Source organism: Ylistrum balloti, unplaced genomic scaffold (genome assembly GCF_031769215.1).
Source record: "Ylistrum balloti isolate Yb309-2 unplaced genomic scaffold, AGI_CSIRO_Ybal_v1 Utg369668, whole genome shotgun sequence".
In the NCBI taxonomy this organism is placed as follows: Eukaryota; Metazoa; Mollusca; class Bivalvia; order Pectinida; family Pectinidae; genus Ylistrum; species Ylistrum balloti.
This window is the reverse complement of record NW_026781915.1, coordinates 3028662-3048881: the sequence shown is the minus strand read 5'-3', so window position 1 is coordinate 3048881 and position 20220 is coordinate 3028662. Positions and strand designations below refer to the sequence as shown.

The following is a 20220-nucleotide window of genomic DNA, read 5'->3' as shown; positions in this document are numbered from 1 at the left end:
ATCCTATAGGTAACTTAACAAGTAACATCAAAATGGCCACATCATAGAGGGTAGCCTGAAAGGTTGCATTCTATATGTAACATCTTTTTGGTTATTCTACATGTAACATCCTACAGGTAACCTGACAGGGAACACTCCACAGGTAACCTGACAGGTAATATTCTATAGGTAACCCAACAGGTAGCATCCTACAGATAAACCTACATGTAACATCCTACAGGTAACCTGACAGGTAGCATTCTATAGGTAAACCTACATGTAACATCCTACAGGTAACCTTACAAGTAACATCCTACAGGTAACCTTACAAGTAACATCCTACAGGTAACCTTACAAGTAACATCCTACAGGTAACCTTACAAGTAACATCCTACAGGTAACCTTACAAGTAACATCATATAGGTAACCTTACAATTAACATCCTACAGGTAACCTTACAAGTAACATCCTACAGGTTACCTTACAAGTAACATCATACAGGTAACCTTACAAGTAACATCCTACAGGTAACCTTACAAGTAACATCCTACAGGTAACCTTACAAGTAACATCCTACAGGTAACCTTACAAGTAACATCCTACAGGTAACCTTACAAGTAACATCCTACAGGTAACCTTACAAGTAACATCCTACAGGTAACCTTACAAGTAACATCCTACAGGTAACCTTACAAGTAACATCCTACAGGTAACCTTACAAGTAACATCCTACAGGTAACCTTACAAGTAACATCCTACAGGTAACCTTACAATTAACATCCTACAGGTAACCTTACAAGTAACATCCTGTAGGTAACCTTACAAGTAACATTCTACAGGTAACCTTACAAGTAACATCATATAGGTAACCTTACAAGTAACATCCTACAGGTAACCTTACAAGTAACATCCTACAGGTTACCTTACAAGTAACATCCTACAGGTTACCTATATTATAGATCTGTTATCAGTGATACTTTGATTTTGCTTTTATCTATTATTATGCAAGTAACTTGAAACGATGCTGCAATTTTCCCCTTCAAAAAACCTAATATTGCATAGAAATACTGACATAAGTTTTGGAAAGACAAATGCTGATTCAAATTTGATTTTCAATCACTTTTTATAAGCCTTAGTATTCAAAAATAAAAACTTAATGTGCTTTCTGTTCTTTAAGATCTATTCAATTTTATCTACAGGTGGATTGTGAAAAAAAGATAAAATGATACTACAAGGAAAACAGTCTTAGTTTCAAAAGAATTAGACAAAAATTCTAACATAGTGCACTTAAATAAAAGTTATACTCCCATTTATTACAGCAGTAAAATAGATCAGCTACAGCTTACCTAACTCCATTGTCTTAATTCTCTTAACTTCTTAACCTGTAAAAAGTTATTTTATCATACTTAATACATGTACTCGGAATTACAATCTGTTCCAAACGGCCATCTCCCAGGTATGACTACATCATAGCGATGCTGAATCAGACAGGTGCTGTTAAACAAGGAGTATTTCATAAAAATGATAACACACAAATATAAGATGGTAAAAACAAGACACCCTTTAACACCAAACAGATTATACTTTCCTATGTACAGTATGTAAAATAACATCAATACAAGTCAACCAGCATCACTTTACTCATGGTGCTGTTTTCAGCCATGAATATCCAAAAAAATTATCCTAAATTTATTGCTTATCAATATTTCTTCAGATAATTTCTATCAAATTGCTTCAGTTCCTTTATACATTTCTTCTACTTTTATCTCCATAAATACTTGTATAGAATCAGTAGAACAAGCTAGTGGAGCAAATAATCACTCAGGGAAACAAACTCATTTCTTACTTATATAGCATATACATGTATATGACAAAAGATAATTTGATGTTTAAGGGTCTCTTTAAAAAAAAATGTGCTTTGATTGTTACAAACAAATAATTAGTCATTCAATATACTGCTTTATACATTATTCTACATTATCTGGTGTATCACAATTGGACGAATATATTTATAGTACATAAATATTTTCAAATATTTTTATTTACATATTCTGTATATCTTGTATACAATGTATATTGCACATGGATTACAATTGTAACAGTTACACCTTCACAAACAAAACAAAAAAAACCTAAATATACACAGGACTTCCAAATTGGAAAACTTATCTTTCCTAACGTCTGAATTAACTAGCAGTACATGCCTAAATGAAACTAAAAAAGTAAATCTTTAGATTACACTACATTTGGAAATTTGTATTATGGCATTTATTTACAGACAGCATGAAAGTATGGTAAACTTACATCAGAAATACCTTACACTAGAGCAGCAAACAAAATCTATACCATTCATCCTTTTTAGCTTTCAAATTGCTGAAAAAAAATGTTGCTGTTTCATATCATGATGTGATTATCCTTGAATATGCTTTGTTACAAACAAAATATGACACATAGTTTTGATTAATGTCAAACTGAATTATGTATTTCTTGGTTTGACGAAAACATTGTAATTATGATGTTGGCCTGCGATTTGAACACCGAAATATTACGAAACTTGACAAATGCAGGCCATATACAATGTTTTGTGAACATTTATTCCTTTCATGACAAATTCATTTGTTTCGAAGGCATAATGTTAGATGTACATTTGCATATGATGAAACAATCATATTTGTCAATTTCGTGGGGAATGTTAATTTTTTTATCCTCTACAATGAATCACCAAGATAGTATCAAACACATGGCCATTATGGACAATAATAGTTCTGATTTTCACCATTTACTTGTATTTTGATGAAATATTGGTACACGTCTCTATTACTTACTGAACCAATTCTCTGAACACTCCCCTAGGGAAACAAATTCTCAGGTTTGAGAATGTGGAATATGAGGGAAAGCCCAATTACTTCAAGGATCTGTGGTTTCATGTCTTTGGAAAAGCTAATGTGTTAAAATCTTGAATTTGTATAAAAAACATTTGTGCCTGTTTTAACCCTTTCAGCGCCATAGGCGACTACAGTCGACATGCAGACAGGCTGCCGTTGGCGACTTTGGTCGACAAAGTTAATATCTTTATTATTAGCCAAGATATGCTTGTTCAGTAATGCTGCCATTGTTTTCGGGTATTTTCTGAAAAATATTTGGCGCTGAGCTGTACATTGTAAGAGATAATTGGCGCCGAAAAGGGTTAATAATAAAGGGCCCATGGTACAGATATTCTGAGATATTTCCAATGAATCCATAAGTACTTGGATTATTTCTGACTCTTTATATCTTGTAATACAACAAAATCCCAGAGAAAATTTCTTACTGTAGGAAGACAATATTACACAATATCTGTAGGTATTTGTATGTTACTTCTTATAATAAATAAAATCATGTCTATTTCACTGACATCATAGATCTATCTGTATGCATCTTACACAATAATAAAGGTATGTATCTAGTTTGTAGTCTTTCGACATCAACCAGACAGTGTACGCCAACATGACTTTGCACTTATTTGACCTTTGACCTAGAAGTGATAGTCACCTATGACCTCATTTCAAAGAACTACATGTTCACGATCTGTGGGCGATGCCACTGCAAAGGTTTTACTTTAAAAGTATGTGTTGAATGTGATTAGAAGACAAATGTAAAAACAGAATGTAATACCTAGTACTCACAAGGAATCATCAAAACCCCACAGCCTGTATCCCTGTACCACTGTGAAATCATTTATTTTCATTGGGCTAAAATTTTGTGATTTTAAAATCAAAAGCTGGGAAGGGGGTGGGAATTGTTAAATCTTACTCACGAAATGCAGCTTAAGTACATAATATACCAGAATTCATGTCAATTTTGTCTTTAATCATTTAGTGGACATATGAATTCATGGAATGGAGAAACTACAAAATCAACTAAAATTAAACTCCCAAGAAAATGAATGACTTTCCATTGAGTACAGACCAGGTCCCTGTGTTAGACACCACCAGATGTCCTACTTAGCTAGCCACTACTTCCAAACATCTCTGTATAGTTTTTAGGTACTACAAACAATGAAAGAGCTCTCCTAGCCAGCAAATATTTCTACCATACAACAGGTAGGTGCTTCATGACATGTAAGAAAACATCTTACTACATCAGTGTCGTCTATACTTTAACATATAAAAGTATTCCATGTTCGGAAACGAATATCTTTGTAATATTTCCAACAGTATATTCACATGAATTTATATAAACATTATTCATAGCAATGACACTGTAAATAGTGTGTGTAGACAATCAATATTAATTTAAATGATAATTCACACACTTTAATCAGGCAGATTCCAGAGCAAATATCCTTGGGGAAAAGTCAATAGAACCAAATAACCTTTATGACACAGATCACAATAGTAACTGTAAATAAATGTGCACATAGTTACATCTAATTGGATGAACAAGAATTCTACTTCCTGTAAAAAGCACTTGCCAGTTTGCAATTTTGGCAATGATGATCATCAATGATAAGTTATCATGCTGATTTTCAATTTGTTCTGAACACTGTTTATTTGCAAACACATTGATGTTAGAACAATTCAGTGCTGTACATCAACATCACCAATAATTTTCTTTATGCCATTTGGTATCCAGAAGTATTTCTTCTGAATTTCCATGTAAGTTTCTTCCATAATGAAGACTTTCCATCCTTCAATTTTGGCTGACTGTACATAAAAACAGGATTGTTATACTTGATTTCCTCTCCTGGAACAATGCCACTGTCATTGCTGCTGTTGCTTCCATTTTCATTGTGACGATTGCGCAAGAAATCTTCATATGTCCCTTCTTCACTTTCCACAATTCTCCCACGTTCTTTGTTACGTTTCATATAACGTCCTTTTGCCGATGTACTAACAGTGCTACGAACTGTTCCATTTCCCATTTTGGAATGATCGAAAGTGAAGTCTCTTATAGTGTTCCGTCTCATACTCTCATGTGCTGTTTCATGTTGACGTCGGGACTTTGTACCGATGGGTCGGATTTCCTGCTGAGGTTTTGGACCATCTTGTGGTTTCCTCATTTGCGGTAAATGTTTGGCTTTTGAACGTTGAGCTGTACCAGGATTGTTATTTTTGGTTTTGTAACGTTTATGTTTCATTTCTTTTCGCCAGGTGAGTGATGTGTCAAATTCATAGTCTTCTTCATCACTCAAATATTTTGAATAATCTTCCCCTCCAAATTCCTCAAATATCGGTTCATGCCTTGGAGTATTTGTTGGGCCACCGTTAAACTTTCGTGTTGATCCCTCATCATAATCTGGAGCAGGAATGAATGGAGAATTCTCACCATTTTCTTCTTTTTTACCCTTCTTTTTTCGGGGAGGAGGTTTAGGTCTATCTTCCTCCTCCTCTTCTAAAGGATAATCTGCTGGAGGAACATCCTCAAACTCTCGGACATCGTTGTCAAAATGTGGTGTATCATCAGAAGGTGCAGAATCTACAAAACCTTGATTATCGTGAAGTTGGTGATAGACACCACTCTCATCCTCTTGGAATCTTTCCAATAGTGGTGATTCTGGTGAGTCTTTTTCAAAGAGAGGATTTTCCGTAAAGGCTGGTTTATCGGGTGATGCTCTCCCAGAATCCTCCTCATTTTGACCTTCACTCTCACCATTATGAATCGTCATTAACTGCTGATTATCTCCCATGAGGATAAAGTTTTTTGACTGAGGTGGTGGGTCATCCTTTTCATGTAAAACAAATTGAATTGGCTCAAATTTGAAATCATCTGAAAGTCTTGAGTTCTGATTTTGTTTTGGTGAGCGTGGCTCAGATGTCAACAGAGACTTGGGTTTGTAATTTCCAATTTTGGGGAGGTGGAATCCTCCTTGAGGAAGAGGGGCTGGACCCTTTCCACCCCTTTTCTCAAAATGTTCAATTTGTTTTCGCACAGGTGATAATGGTGCATCATCGTCTTTATCTCCATTCATTTCAGGGAACACTCCATCTAATCGTGGTCGACTCTTAGGTTCCATTTTGATTTATTGCCTGAAAAGAATTCAGAATAAACCAGATAAGAATATATACTTGCTTAAGAAGATTAAATCACACCTGCACCTGTAACCTCTGTTCTATTATCAAAGAAGCTAGATATAAATGTATGTGTTAAAAATTTCAGGTTGACTTCATTAATCTAAACTTTACCCAGCAGTTTTAATCATAATAGATTTCCTTTCTCATCTTCTAAATCAGTAGAGAGGAATATTTCTAACTCAATCTGGTAATAAATACATTTCTATTGATCAAATAATGATTGTTAAATTTGGCAAATAACAGCATATAGAAGTTGAATAAGACACCCCTGTGAGCTACAATACATAATTTCCATATTTATCCACGAAATGTCTAATACTTAGGTCTCGGTGAATGCAATTCTTCTTATCCTTTCATCGATTAAATTTGTCACATGAGGACATATATGAATACCACAATTACCTAGATGGGCCATGTTATCTGAGTATACTAGCTATCTTACTACTACATCTGTTTCCACCATAACACAGGTCATCTGAAGTGACAGGGCTCCAATTCCCCTACAACTGTGTCACTACATTTGTTTTAGCTGTAACACATGTCACTTTTGTAACCCCATTCCCTCTACTGCGGTACAACTACGATTGTTTTAGCTGTAACACATGTCACTTTTGTAACCCCATTCCCTCTACTATAGTACGACTTCGTCTGTTTTTGCTGTAACATATGGTTCCCTATTCTAAAAAAGGGTATGCCAAGATTTTACAGCCAATTTGATTGTTTGGTATTCTTTTCTTGACATTTAGAGCAAACAGAGCTCGAGGTATGGATCATAAATGGACAAAAATGTCACTTTTTTAGCCCCTCCCCCTCTACTTCTGTATCACTACATTTGTCTTAGCTGTAACACATGTCACTTTTTTAGCCCCTCCCCCTATACTGCTGTATCACTACATTTGTCTTAGCTGTAACAGGTCACCTTTTTAGCCCCTTTCCCTATACTACTGTATCACTACATTTGTCTTAGCTGTAACACATGTCACTTTTTTAGCCTCTCCCCCTCTACTTCTGTATCACTACATTTGTCTTAGCTGTAACACATGTCACTTTTTTAGCCCCTCCCCCTCTACTTCTGTATCACTACATTTGTCTTAGCTGTAACACATGTCACTTTTTTAGCCCCTCCCCCTCTACTTCTGTATCACTACATTTGTCTTAGCTGTAACACATGTCACTTTTTTAGCCCCTCCCCCTCTACTTCTGTATCACTACATTTGTCTTAGCTGTAACACATGTCACTTTTTTAGCCCCTCCCCCTCTACTTCTGTATCACTACATTTGTCTTAGCTGTAACACATGTCACTTTTTTAGCCCCTTCCCCTCTACTTCTGTATCACTACATTTGTTTTGCTGAGAAACATGTCACTGTGTCAATAAACTCCTTCTCTAAATAAGTACTGACGAATGCTCTTGCAACTGCTGTTCCTGGATTACTACATGGCTGAAGCTGAGACACATGTCACTGTGTCAACCCACACCTTTTGCTGTACTACATCTGTTTTAGATAAGTGGTAACAAATGTCCCTTCCCCTTCTACTACTTTACCTGTAGTAGTACTTCGTTTTAACTGTGACAGCCCCATCCGACCCATTTCTTCTTCACTGGGAGCTTCCCCACCCCATTCTGTTCCTCTACGTCTGTTTAAGCTTAAACACATGTTATTATCCAATACTCTCTATAAATGATAATAGTAATTTTTAACTGTTTACGGCTTTTTGTGCGTGTGAAACAGTCAAAACTATTTCCCCTCTCAGAGTGAACTGTCTTGTTGAGGAGAAGTCCTGAGAAGTTGTTTGTCTATGCCTAGCAACCTCAGGAACTCCATTCCCTATGCTTCCCCCTATCATAAGATGATGGTTAGGTCTATTTCCCATTTAGCCATGAAACAGCTACCTCTAGTTCTGAACTTCTACTTTGAATCTGTCTTAAATGGCACATGCTACTGTCACAGCCCCTTTTTACTTCTGTACAATATCATAGATTTAAGCTGAGACACATGCCACGCTACATCTGTGTTTACTGTGACACATGCCACTTCGACAGGTCCCCTTTCCTCTGCAATTACCATGATTATTACATTTTTTGAGCTGTGACACATGTCACTGTGACACACCTCCCCTTCTACTTCGGTATTTTCTTGATGTCTTCACTATACCTTAAATACTGCTGTGATGCTATGTACATAAACATGTCTGAACAGACATAATCATAAACAATACTTTTGTGAACATATCCTGACAGTTTAAAAACTTCCAACCAGTCTTCGCACGATACCATTCAGTATTGACGTCATACGATTCCCTTAAAGGTAATTTAAATGCTCTACTTCCACAGAAAATGAATTAATTCTGTTCATGCTTCATTTATCAATCTTCTGCATCTCCTACTTCTGTAAACCTCATGGCTAAAGTAATGGGAATGTACATATTTACATAAAATCAATACATCTCTTGTCAAAGTGCTCAGAAGGACCTAATGGGGAATGACAGTCCTTTACAAACAAGAAAAAAACCATCTCTGTGTTTGCATAAGTTTTTCCCTGATGAAATGAAAGGCATAGTTTTAAATATCATGAGACTGAGATCATTAAAAGCAATGTCAGCAAGTCTTTGACAGAGAGACTGTCAGTTGCTGGAGTCAATTAGTTTAGTTTATTGCTGCTTCCTACATCCTATTAACAGACAAAGCCATATAAGGATGTTCCACGTTTAGGTGGTATAGGAAATTATGTCAGAGTTTCCAGAGAAAAATCACTGACCTGCAGCCAGTACCTGGCAACTGCCCCATGTCGCCTCAAACCCACAACCCAAAATTGGAGAGCTAGTGATAAAGACCGCCTTAACCACTCAGCCCCATGCTGGATTCAATATCTGGGTCATTGGTCTTGAATGGTTCAAAAATAGCACCCTTGCTATGTAGAAACATGTCAAAAGTCTGTAAAGGATTGCGCAATCATTATCATAAAATGTCATAATTTTTGAAGACCTTGATAACTCTGTAAATCTTTGTATGGTAACTTTATTGGGTTTTTTTCAATCTGAATTTAATAAAAACTTTATTGATCAGCAGCTACAATTTAGACCTGATATCTCTCTCACTCCCACTTAGGAGAGCAGGCATATGTCACCATATACTGGTAAGTCTGTACTACAGGTAGTTTGTGAATAACAAGTCAGCCTCAAGGTGTGTCTAACCATTTAACCCTTATCAAGTCCAAACTTTCAAATTGACCCCAAAATGTACCCTGTAACTAGTTCATTGGCTTGGGATAGATTTTTGACATTGAACAAGATAAATCACCACTTATACTGTGTATAAATGTCAAAATTACTTTACCATGAATCAACCATCTGACCACACAAATAACTTACTTGTAACTGCAGAAAGAGTTAATGATCCAACACAAAGCACTATACACAGGTTAATACACCAAGTCCGAGGTATAATGTCTTATTTCTGGTTTTAAAATCACTTATTTCTCCGGTAATGGTCTCCCTGAGGGACAAAATTCCACCTGTTGTACTGATCTAGGAACAGGAAACTCTCCCTCCTTTCTTCATTTAGGTCTGAGGTGGGGGTATATATGAGGGGGTATCATTAAGAAATAAACCATTCAGTTATTATGAACAACTTTCACTTGTGCCACACCTGTCTGGTTCCCTTAAATACCTCTGTGATTTTGAATTAAAGGCCAAAAAGTCAGTCTATTGGGATAATCTTCCTAAGTCCAAACTTTCAACTTATTTTCTTAATAACTGAAAATTTGTAATAAAAAAAGACACACAAATGAAAATAAATCTTTCAAAATAAATTTAGAATTAGACACCAAGAGGTGAAAAATCAATCTGCAGTTAGATACTACTTTCCCTAACTCTATCATATTTCTTATATCATAGGTTAAAAGTACACAATAGTGGGTGTGGCATTTTCCATGCACACTCTCCTTTCAGACATCATTATATGTTTGTTTAAACAAACTGCATATCAATCAGAAAAATACTGAATGCACATATAATAGAAGACATTAATGCTATACAAGTCTTCATCAAAACCTGTCTAACAGGGTTTGGTCTGTTTGCTTTGTATAATAATGTCAATGTATTGAGTATCCTGTAAAACCAGCCTTTAATATCTCAGACTTTTTTGCTTTTTTGTTTTTAGTGCTCATTGGAAAAAGTCTTTCTGTGGGAATGGATAAGATTTTTACAGTTGTTTTCAACAACTAACATATATCAACACACAACACACCACACAACACACAAACACAACCTATATGCCTACACTACATCACACAACATACACTACATCACACAACAGTCAAATGGTCATAGGAAGACTACCAGAAGTGGCTAGACTAAGGAAAGAAACTCTTAGTCAAGCTATTGAAAGGAAATGTGAAGATAAAAACATTGAAAGAATTAAGAGGTTATGTAATGTCTGAGCCAGCCAGTATAACCAGTCAGTATATAGTTGTAGAATAAGTCAAGGCTCTTTTCCATGACCCCCAATCATTACCAGGTACAAACATGTTGACACATTATGAGGCCTAGTATAACAGAACATTAGGGAAACTCATGTGTTTAAAATTCCTACCGTTATAATTTAGCTCTGTGTCCAATTTAAAGCTCTATATTTACATAATTTGGGAATTAAGTCTTGCTAGTCCACTTGGCCAAAATCCAAAATCAAGAGTTTCATTGTTCAGAGTTAACACTACAAATGATATTATTCTTTATATTATGGAAAACTGTTGACAATTCTGGAGTGGCTGACTTGAACTTTTGTGTTTTAATTAAGTTTAGCAGGAAAATTTGTTTTGTATGTTCGTTTTTGTTGAAATATAACAGGATAAGCACATGTAAGACAATAATGATCCAGTTTTGTCTCTCATGTCTTGTGTTTCTTTGTAAAGTTGTATCATTGTTGAAAAAAAAAATAAGTAAAATTCCATAACAGCATAACGGAAAACATTTTAAAATGATGACCTGTAGTTATTCTGTGGGTTCATATTTATAAAATCATTTTAAATCTGACATCAAGTCTCTCCAAAATATGTTAAATTTGAACCTAAATTTTGATATCTATTCCAGAACACATTTTTTCACTGCTTAAAGATCCATATGATTCATATTTGAGCTAGAAATTGTGAAGATATACAAACACACTGAGTATTGCTAAGGAGATACCCTACCAGCCTCTATAAGCTATAATACACTGTAATACATGTAATTCATAAAGATATAGTGCTGTTTGGTAATATTTAGGGAAAAAAGGAAAAATATTATAATTGATTTTAATGTTGCAATGCAAAAATGAAGTATCATCACCTGAAAATGAAGTTTCAACACCAATGTGTAATAAGGTGATGTGGTAATTTGTAAGATGTGCCAAGTTTAGTGAAAATCCTTGAAGGAATGAAGCTACTAGAGAACTGACAATGATTTTCTAAAGAGTGACCTAGATCTTGACCTAACCACCCCGACACTTGGGACTTTTTCAAGATATTTCATGCTCTAAAAGCATGTGAAGTTTGATGAAAAACGCTCAAAAAGTGAGGCCATTAGAACACTAACGAAGATTTTCTAAAAATGGTAACAGCAACAACTAGACCAAGATAGTTTGATGTTTTGTAGAGGAGTGAAATTGACGACAATCCTTTGAGAAATGAAACTTCAAGAGCAAACGACAAACTTCAGTATTATGTACTTAGATACATGGAGAAGAAAACATATAAAAATAGCATTGCTTACATTCTATTTCATATACAGAAAACAATTTTTCTTCCCACTTATCACAACTAAATATTTCCTCATCACAACAACATCGTTAGATTATTCCTGGAGCCTTTTTATTCTTCTTCATCATGTCTTACTTTCCTTTTTAACTTAACAACTACATTTTGTATGTCCTTATATTTGACCCCTTCTTATTCAAACACTCATAAATATAGCACAACCTGAAAATAGCTTTTGTGTTAGAATATGTTTTACATTAATTAAATACTCAGTAAAGTCCTGTGACAATATCAACACCTCCAGACTACTAATATACTGACATAAACTTTTACCTTTCAAATTCGACCATAGTCCATTCTTACGCGAGTTTCTGGTACCTGTGTATATTTACTAGAAGACATTATAATCCTGTAGGTACATAGTGGTCCCAATATAACGACTAACCTAAACATATCCAACTTCCAGAGTAGTCTAACTTAATCCAGCACATAAAACAAGACTAAACTATCAAATTTACGGTGTAGTCTAACATAATCCAGCACATAAAACCAGACTAAACTATAGAATTTACGGAGTAGTCTAACATAACCCAGCACATAAAACCAGACTAAACTATCGAATTTACGGTGTAGTCTAACATAATCCAGCAAATAAAACCAGACTAAACTATCGAATTTACGGTGTAGTCTAACATAACCCAGCACATAAAACCAGACTAAACTATCGAATTTACGGAGTAGTCTAACATAATCCAGCACATAAAACCAGACTAAACTATCGAATTTACGGAGAAGTCTAACATAATCCAGCACATAAAACCAGACTAAACTATCGAATTTACGGAGAAGTCTAACATAATCCAGCACATAAAACCAGACTAAACTATCGAATTTACGCAGTAGTCTAACATAACCCAGTACATAAAACCAGACTAAACTATCGAATTTACGCAGTAGTCTAACATAACCCAGCACATAAAACCAGACTAAACTATCGAATTTACGGAGTAGTCTAACATAATCCAGCACATAAAACCAGACTAAACTATCGAATTTACGGAGAAGTCTAACATAATCCAGCACATAAAACCAGACTAAACTATCGAATTTACGCAGTAGTCTAACATAATCCAGCACATAAAACCAGACTAAACTATCGAATTTACGGAGTAGTCTAACATAACCCAGTACATAAAACCAGACTAAACTATCGAATTTACGCAGTAGTCTAACATAACCCAGCACATAAAACCAGACTAAACTATCGAATTTACGGAGTTGTCTAACATAATCCAGCACATAAAACCAGACTAAACTATCGAATTTACGCAGTAGTCTAACATAATCCAGCACATAAAACCAGACTAAACTATCGAATTTACAGAGTTGTCTAACATAATCCAGCACATAAAACCAGACTAAACTATCGAATTTACAGAGTTGTCTAACATAATCCAGCACATAAAACCAGACTAAACTATCGAATTTACGCAGTAGTCTAACATAATCCAGCACATAAAACCAGACTAAACTATCAAATTTACGGAGAAGTCTAACATAATCCAGCACATAAAACCAGACTAAACTATCGAATTTACGCAGTAGTCTAACATAACCCAGCACATAAAACCAGACTAAACTATCAAATTTACAGAGAAGTCTAACATAATCCAGCACATAAACCAGACTAAACTATCGAATTTACGGAGTAGTCTAACATAATCCAGCACATAAAACCAGACTAAACTATAGAATTTACAGAGAAGTCTAACATAATCCAGCACATAAAACCAGACTAAACTATAGAATTTACGGAGTAGTCTAACATAATCCAGCACATGTAGGATGACCAGTGGAGTATTGATAAAGCAGTCACTTATTACTGGTGGTTCAGTTCACAGACCGGTTCAACTACAAGGAGCCATTAGAAGTGGTCTCTTGATAGAGGTGGTCTGTCTGACAGGTTTAAATCTAATGAATTTTGTTTTGGTAGCTATTAGCTTAGTTCTAAAATCAACTAAATAATTAAATACAAATGTAGAAGAAATCAAAAGATTGTGGTAAATTGATGATAATGGCCTATAGATATGTATTGTACTGAAACATATACATATCTTAAGATAGATCTAAATGTGGTAAAAAAAAAATAATATGCCTATCTCATGCTGATATCAAAGCTGTTTTCCACCAGTAGAGGTCTATGTTCCTGATCATGTACAATGTATTTGTTGTACAAATGTACCAGATACATTTAGTGCATACAACATTTATGAGGAAACTCCAATTGTGTGAGAGTGAAAGGTCGTTGATGAAGTAGTAGGTTATTACCTGGATACTGATTACAGGTGAAGCCGGTGTAACAATGTCATTCTACCTTCCATGGCTTCCTGCTAGATGAATTGCATAAATCACGTTTTTTTTACATCAACATTTTTCATACTTTTTGAATAGTTCAGTTCACAATCTTAACAGTTTTAAATCCTCTACATATAAGAATTTATAAACCGTTAGTACATCCTCACAAACCACAATTTTATTTAATTTGAGCAACACTGTTGCTGAATTACTGTTTACAATCAGTTATGCAACAAAAATAAATTGAGGCAGATTTAGACAAGATGAACTGTTGTTGTGTTGGTGATATGTAATAGATACTGCAGATAATTTTAAAATAAAATACTTTATATTCAGGTAAAACAGCTCCTTGTTTACACAAAAAGTTTTTAGTACCCCACAACCAGTAAGATTTTCTCTATAACAGAAATACCTTACCTTCAATTTGAAATCTATCTTCCTGTTTGCATAACTATGCTCGGTAAAATACTGTACTTTCATAAATTATTGCTTTTACTACAAAACATGATACTTGCAAACCTATGGCACAAATGAACTACTTCAGTAGGTAAGACAGGCAGGTAGAGGGGCTCCCTACGGGCGGTTATTGGGCTCTCTTTTTCATTTATATTATATACAAATAAATGGGAATTAGTGGAAGATATGCATACTAAAGTTATAGTAAGTATTACATATCAAAAATTGGTTTTACAAGAAAACCCTCAATTCTCAGGCTTCAACCTAGTGTCTTCCTTTTCATCAATAATAAGTTGGTTGTGTGCATACTTTAACCAACTTTAATTGGGTCAAGGTCATTCCTTTCCACCAACTAACCAGATATCATGATACTACACCAAGTAACTTACAGGAAAAAAATGATAGGCAACATACAATGTTATTAAGTTCCCTTGATCCTTCCAGGTTGGGGCAAAACAAAGTTTATGAGTTCAGTAATCATGGACCATCTTGTTAGATGTCACCTTATCTATCAATAAACCTATGGCTGGTAATAAGCAAAGAAATCTTCATTGTAGTGAAATTAACAATGCAAAGGACATACCAAATTTTGTGAATGGTCCTGTCAAAGGATTGCTTGGACTTATTACAACATTAATGTTGTAAAATGGCTGTTCAGAAAGGATTTATATATAATGGAGAATTTGTAAACAAATCAAGAAATATAGAAAATTTCATTCAACTACATATACTGGTAAAATACAAATTGTTCAGCACATTGATTTTCATATTAATGCCACAGCTCAGCAAAAAAAAAAGATAAATGTGGACTTGCTGTTCTGGTAAAATTTTCTCACCTATCATGCCCAGTACTATAGTCTGATTTAGTGTAATATACCATAAATTTTAATCCTTGATACTTGGGGATTTTTTCAGTGTCAAGCAATCTGAACTGTAAGCTATGGCTTAGAGCTGAATTATCCTAATACGGATTAATGAACATAAGAAGATATGAATAAATACAAAAATGGAAACATGTGTAATGTATTTGTGCGGCCAAACGATAATGTAAACAGTTCTTTTCAGTCCGAACCATGATTTAATCAATACACCTTTACAGATCAGACCTACACCAAGTGTTTGTAATACATCAGTATATCCTTAATAACATGATCAAGTACGTGATGTTGTTCTAAAATTATCGTATATATGCAAATTACAAAATTTATTGAATTATTGAGCTTATGCATTTTCCTATCTAGATTTTCACATTTCTGTCGATCACAATTTATATTTCTTCAGACACCTCCGAGGCTTCAAAATTTAGGCCCTTAGTATCACTGATGAGTCCTAGAATGACGAAATGACATAATGCAGTTTAATTTAATGTAAATCACTCTACTGTATTAAAATCTAAATTTGTAATACAAAGCGCTATTCAGTGGTGTCTTCAGTACAATCTTGAGTCATAAACCTATCAGGAGATTTACACCAGACATCTACTGTATGACCTATCAAATCTGAACTCCAGAGCCAATATTCAATAAACAAAACAAAAATTCTGTCTCAAGAATGCTCATTTACGAGTAATTTGTTTTAGCTATGACAGCATTCTCTGACAACATAAATCTTCTATATATAAGTCAGTTACAAATCAGAAGTTGTCAACTGTCGCCAGTAACACTAATAAATAACCCCGTCGTAAGATGATGCTTCAATCTTCATCAACAGAGCGAAGCCTATTGCATACATACAACAGTCATTACAGATTTATGAAGCATGTATACATAGACACTTCTCAAACCAAAAATAAAATGTTGTACTTTATCAAAACTTCTTTCAAATGTAAATTATTGTTCTTACGCAATATTAAGATCAGCATGATGATGCAAACATAATGACTGGAAAGTAAAGTCAAGGCATTAAGAAACTTACTTTGTCTGTTTTACATATTACTTCTGTTGTTACAACCATCTCTTTCAATAAACACGAAACTTAATATCACACAGAAATCTTATTTAAATCAAGTTATGATTCATCACCTTAATATATCAGCTTTATTATAAATGCATTTCTATTATTGTGTTTCGCTCATCTAGCATTGAGAGGAATATTTGTAATCAGACTATCTAAGTTATTCAATTTTATAGATGACTTGGAGAAAGTCAGTGCACTTTCAAATAGCAAAACAAGTTCTTTGTAATATAATTTGAATTTTATTCAAACTAGAATTGGGTGTGTTCAACTTAACTTTATGCTCAGCAAGCATGTACTGTAAAATGTTGATGACTAGTTACAAAGTAAACAGGTAAAGTATAGAAATTATCTGGTATTTATATAGGTACAATTTCTATAGCAACTGATGTATGACCATAATGTGTAACAGAGTGTGAAAAATAGTTCAATGTTTCAACAGCAAGTTAACTATCATATAGTACATCTGGAGCCCTGAAACTCACTGGTATTGTTACATATTGTTTTCAATTATCATACCGACATATTTTTTCCTGTATGTGTTCTTTTTTTATATAAAATAACACTTCTATATTAATTTATCTTCAAACAATGAAATGCTAGTGCAAAAACATTTCCAAGTGAAAATGTTGATTGGAAATAAATGATCAACATGAGGTATAGCACCACTTAATGTTTTCGTGACCAATGAAAGTGATGTATGTTGTCACACTAATTGTTATGTCAGCTATTGCAACACACTCATGTGATATATATCCATACCTCAAGGTCAGAGAGTCCTTTCTGGGATTATATATCAACCAGAAGTTAAAAAAATTGTGCCAACTATAAGTTATCATTAAGAAATTAGTACAGAACCAGGGCTCTCGATCTGCCAGATTTGGGGCCGAACATTCCCAATGTAAAATAGTATCTTTTTTCCCAATTTATACCCCAAGTTTTCCCAATTCTAAGGAAAACAACGTTATTTTTCCCAATTCTATGGGCCCCGGGCCCCAGTCCCAAAATGGGGTGTGAGAGCCCTGAGAACTCTTCCTAATGGCAGACAGGTGCAATAAAATCAGAGCTGAAGTCTTGTCAGCAAACATATCGGGCTTATTTCATCCTATGACTGCAAGGTTGACTTCATACTACCCATTCATGGTGACGTATCATAATCTTCTAAAATGAAAAGGGGTGTGACGGCATTCAAAAGTAAAATTTCAACATGGAGGATATATTAGGTTCTGATTTAATGCATTTTAACATGTGAAAGTTTCTAAAGCTGTTAACCCAGGTCAAAATTGAGCCAAGCTTTGTGACATGACCCAACGCAGGATTTGGATTCTAAAGATGGCATCTAACTGTGTCACTGCCTAATAGGTACCTGTATGTTACCAACAGTTAGGTGTCAGGTAACATCCAGATACCTGAACACCTTGGGTTTTTTTTTTCGTGGCTGCAGGTATCAGGACCCATCTAATGGGAATAAATACATATCTAGATACACTTTTAAATAGTGTATATATATGATATGTATGTACGAAATCTTAAGAAACTGAAATATAACATCATTTCTACATATGTTAGACACCTCCAAGTATTATAATATCTATTCTACGTAATAAGACACCCTCAAATATAGTGTCGGTCCTAGGTAGGTCAGAAACCTCAAATAAAGAGTCAGTTCTAGGGATTTCAGACAGAAATCCTCAAGAACAGTGTCAGTTCTATGTATGACAGACACACTCTAGTATATTAGTCCTCTTCCAACAGACATCCTCAAGTATAATTTAAATTATCTAGAAACAGTGACACCATCCTCAATTAAAATTTCAGTCCCGAGCATTACAAACATCCTAAACTTCAATATCAGTTTTATGTACAATGACACGACCACCTTCCAAAAATGTACATCCAAGGTACAACAGACCTCCTTATGTATCAAATATCAATATTTAGTATGACAGACACCCTCTCATATATTGTCAGTTCCAGATAGACCAGGCACCTCAAGTCTAGAGTCAGTTCTAGGTATTTAAATATAAACTTTATTTGTTTTACAACAATTGTGAAACAAGTTATGTCAGCTTATACCAATCACTCTTGTTGGTCGGGCAGGTGACCCCTTACCTTTTCACGTCTGTTCCGGGAATCGAACCCCGGTCGGCGTTACCACTGCGCCACCCGACCACCCAGGTATTTAAGGCAGACACCCTCAAGTTACAGTGTCTAGGTAAAACAGACACCCTCAAGTTACAGTGTCAATTCTAAGAGTGATAAATATCCTCAAGTACAATGTCAGTTTTAGGTGAGATAGACATCCTCAAGTTTAGAAGCAGTTCTAGGTATTTAAGGCACACGCCCTCAAGTACAGTTTTAGTTCTAGGTAAGACAGACACCTAAGACAGACACCCATCAAATACAGTGTCTAGGTAAGACAGACACCCATCAAATACAGTGTCTAGGTAAGACAGACACCCATCAAATACAGTGTCTAGGTTAGACAGACACCCATTAAAAACAGTGTCTAGGTAAGACAGACACCCATCAAATACAGTGTCTAGGTAAGACAGACACCCATCAAATACAGTGTCTAGGTAAGACAGACACCCATCAAATACAGTGTCTAGGTTAGACAGACACCCATTAACAACAGTGTCTAGGTAAGACAGACACCCATCAAATACAGTGTCTAGGTAAAACAGACACCCATCAAATACAGTGTCTAGGTAAAACAGACACCTTTAAGTATAGCGTCAGTTTTAGGCATGGTGACCATGTGTTAGTTTCCCCAATATGTACACTTTCAAGTTTGATTTAGTCATATAGAAAACGAATCCCTACCAGTCTCTCTGTGTATCAGGATTGTGTAATACATGTACGTAAAATAGATTTAATTCTTTACCTCACACAGTTTGAAGCTACTAGTGGTAGATGGCCTCACTTGATCTACCTCGATTGGGATATGGCTATCCTACTTCTGTGCCTTGGCACACCTACAGAGTATTGTTACCTGTTTTTTTCAGTGCAGTGGCTGACCATGTTGAACTGGTTGATCAATAATATTTCCAATATCTAGCCATTCTTCCCCTTACAATGGTCTCCTCGTAAAATTGTACAGTCATTACACACAAAACACGGAAATTGTCCGGCACAAACGTATAATTCTCCTTGGCCTCGGAATCAATTCTAGATCTTTTATATATGTCAGAATACCATTGACAGCTGTCGCCTGTATTGTTGTTCATTTAAACAGTTTTAATGTGATACTTAAATAAGTTCAATAAAAATTGACACTACATACTCCGAAGACACTTTCGGGTTACCATGACAATTTTCAAACATTTTTATCCCTGTGTCATAATACGTCATGAACAGGTGTACATGAATGTCGAAATATTTCTTGGACCCCAAAATCAGATATCGCTACATTTTCTTTAAAGCTTAAATTTACCTGTAATAGACTGATTAATATTATATGTAACATGTTATACTTCCATTTGTACAACACTGTAGACTGAAGTATCCTACCTTTGCTGTTAATGCTACAGTTTACATACGGATATACCTGTGTACCCAGGTAACCAATGATACGGGATAATACACAGTCGCCAAAGAATATCCACAGCACACAATTTTGATCCAAAATTTACTTACTTAGTCTGAATTCCTTCCGTCAAAAACCAAATGATCACATTTTCTCCCGAT

General features: G+C 35.0%; 1 protein-coding gene across 1 annotated transcript; it reads right to left on the bottom strand.

Annotated features, from left to right (window-relative positions):
• Positions 1–4573: 4573 nt before the first annotated feature.
• On the bottom strand, positions 4574–20220 carry LOC132560325 (uncharacterized). Its single transcript, XM_060225001.1, has 2 exons — positions 20170–20220; positions 4574–5987 (listed from the first exon to the last, which is right to left on the bottom strand). The coding sequence occupies exon 2, from the start codon at positions 5972–5974 to the stop codon at positions 4574–4576; it is 1401 nt and encodes a 466-aa protein (XP_060080984.1). The 5' UTR covers positions 5975–5987; positions 20170–20220.

Excerpts from the sequence above, each read along its gene's own strand:
- LOC132560325 (XM_060225001.1), bottom strand. The coding sequence starts at position 5,974 with ATGGAACCTAAGAGTCGACCACGATTAGATGGAGTGTTCCCTGAAATG.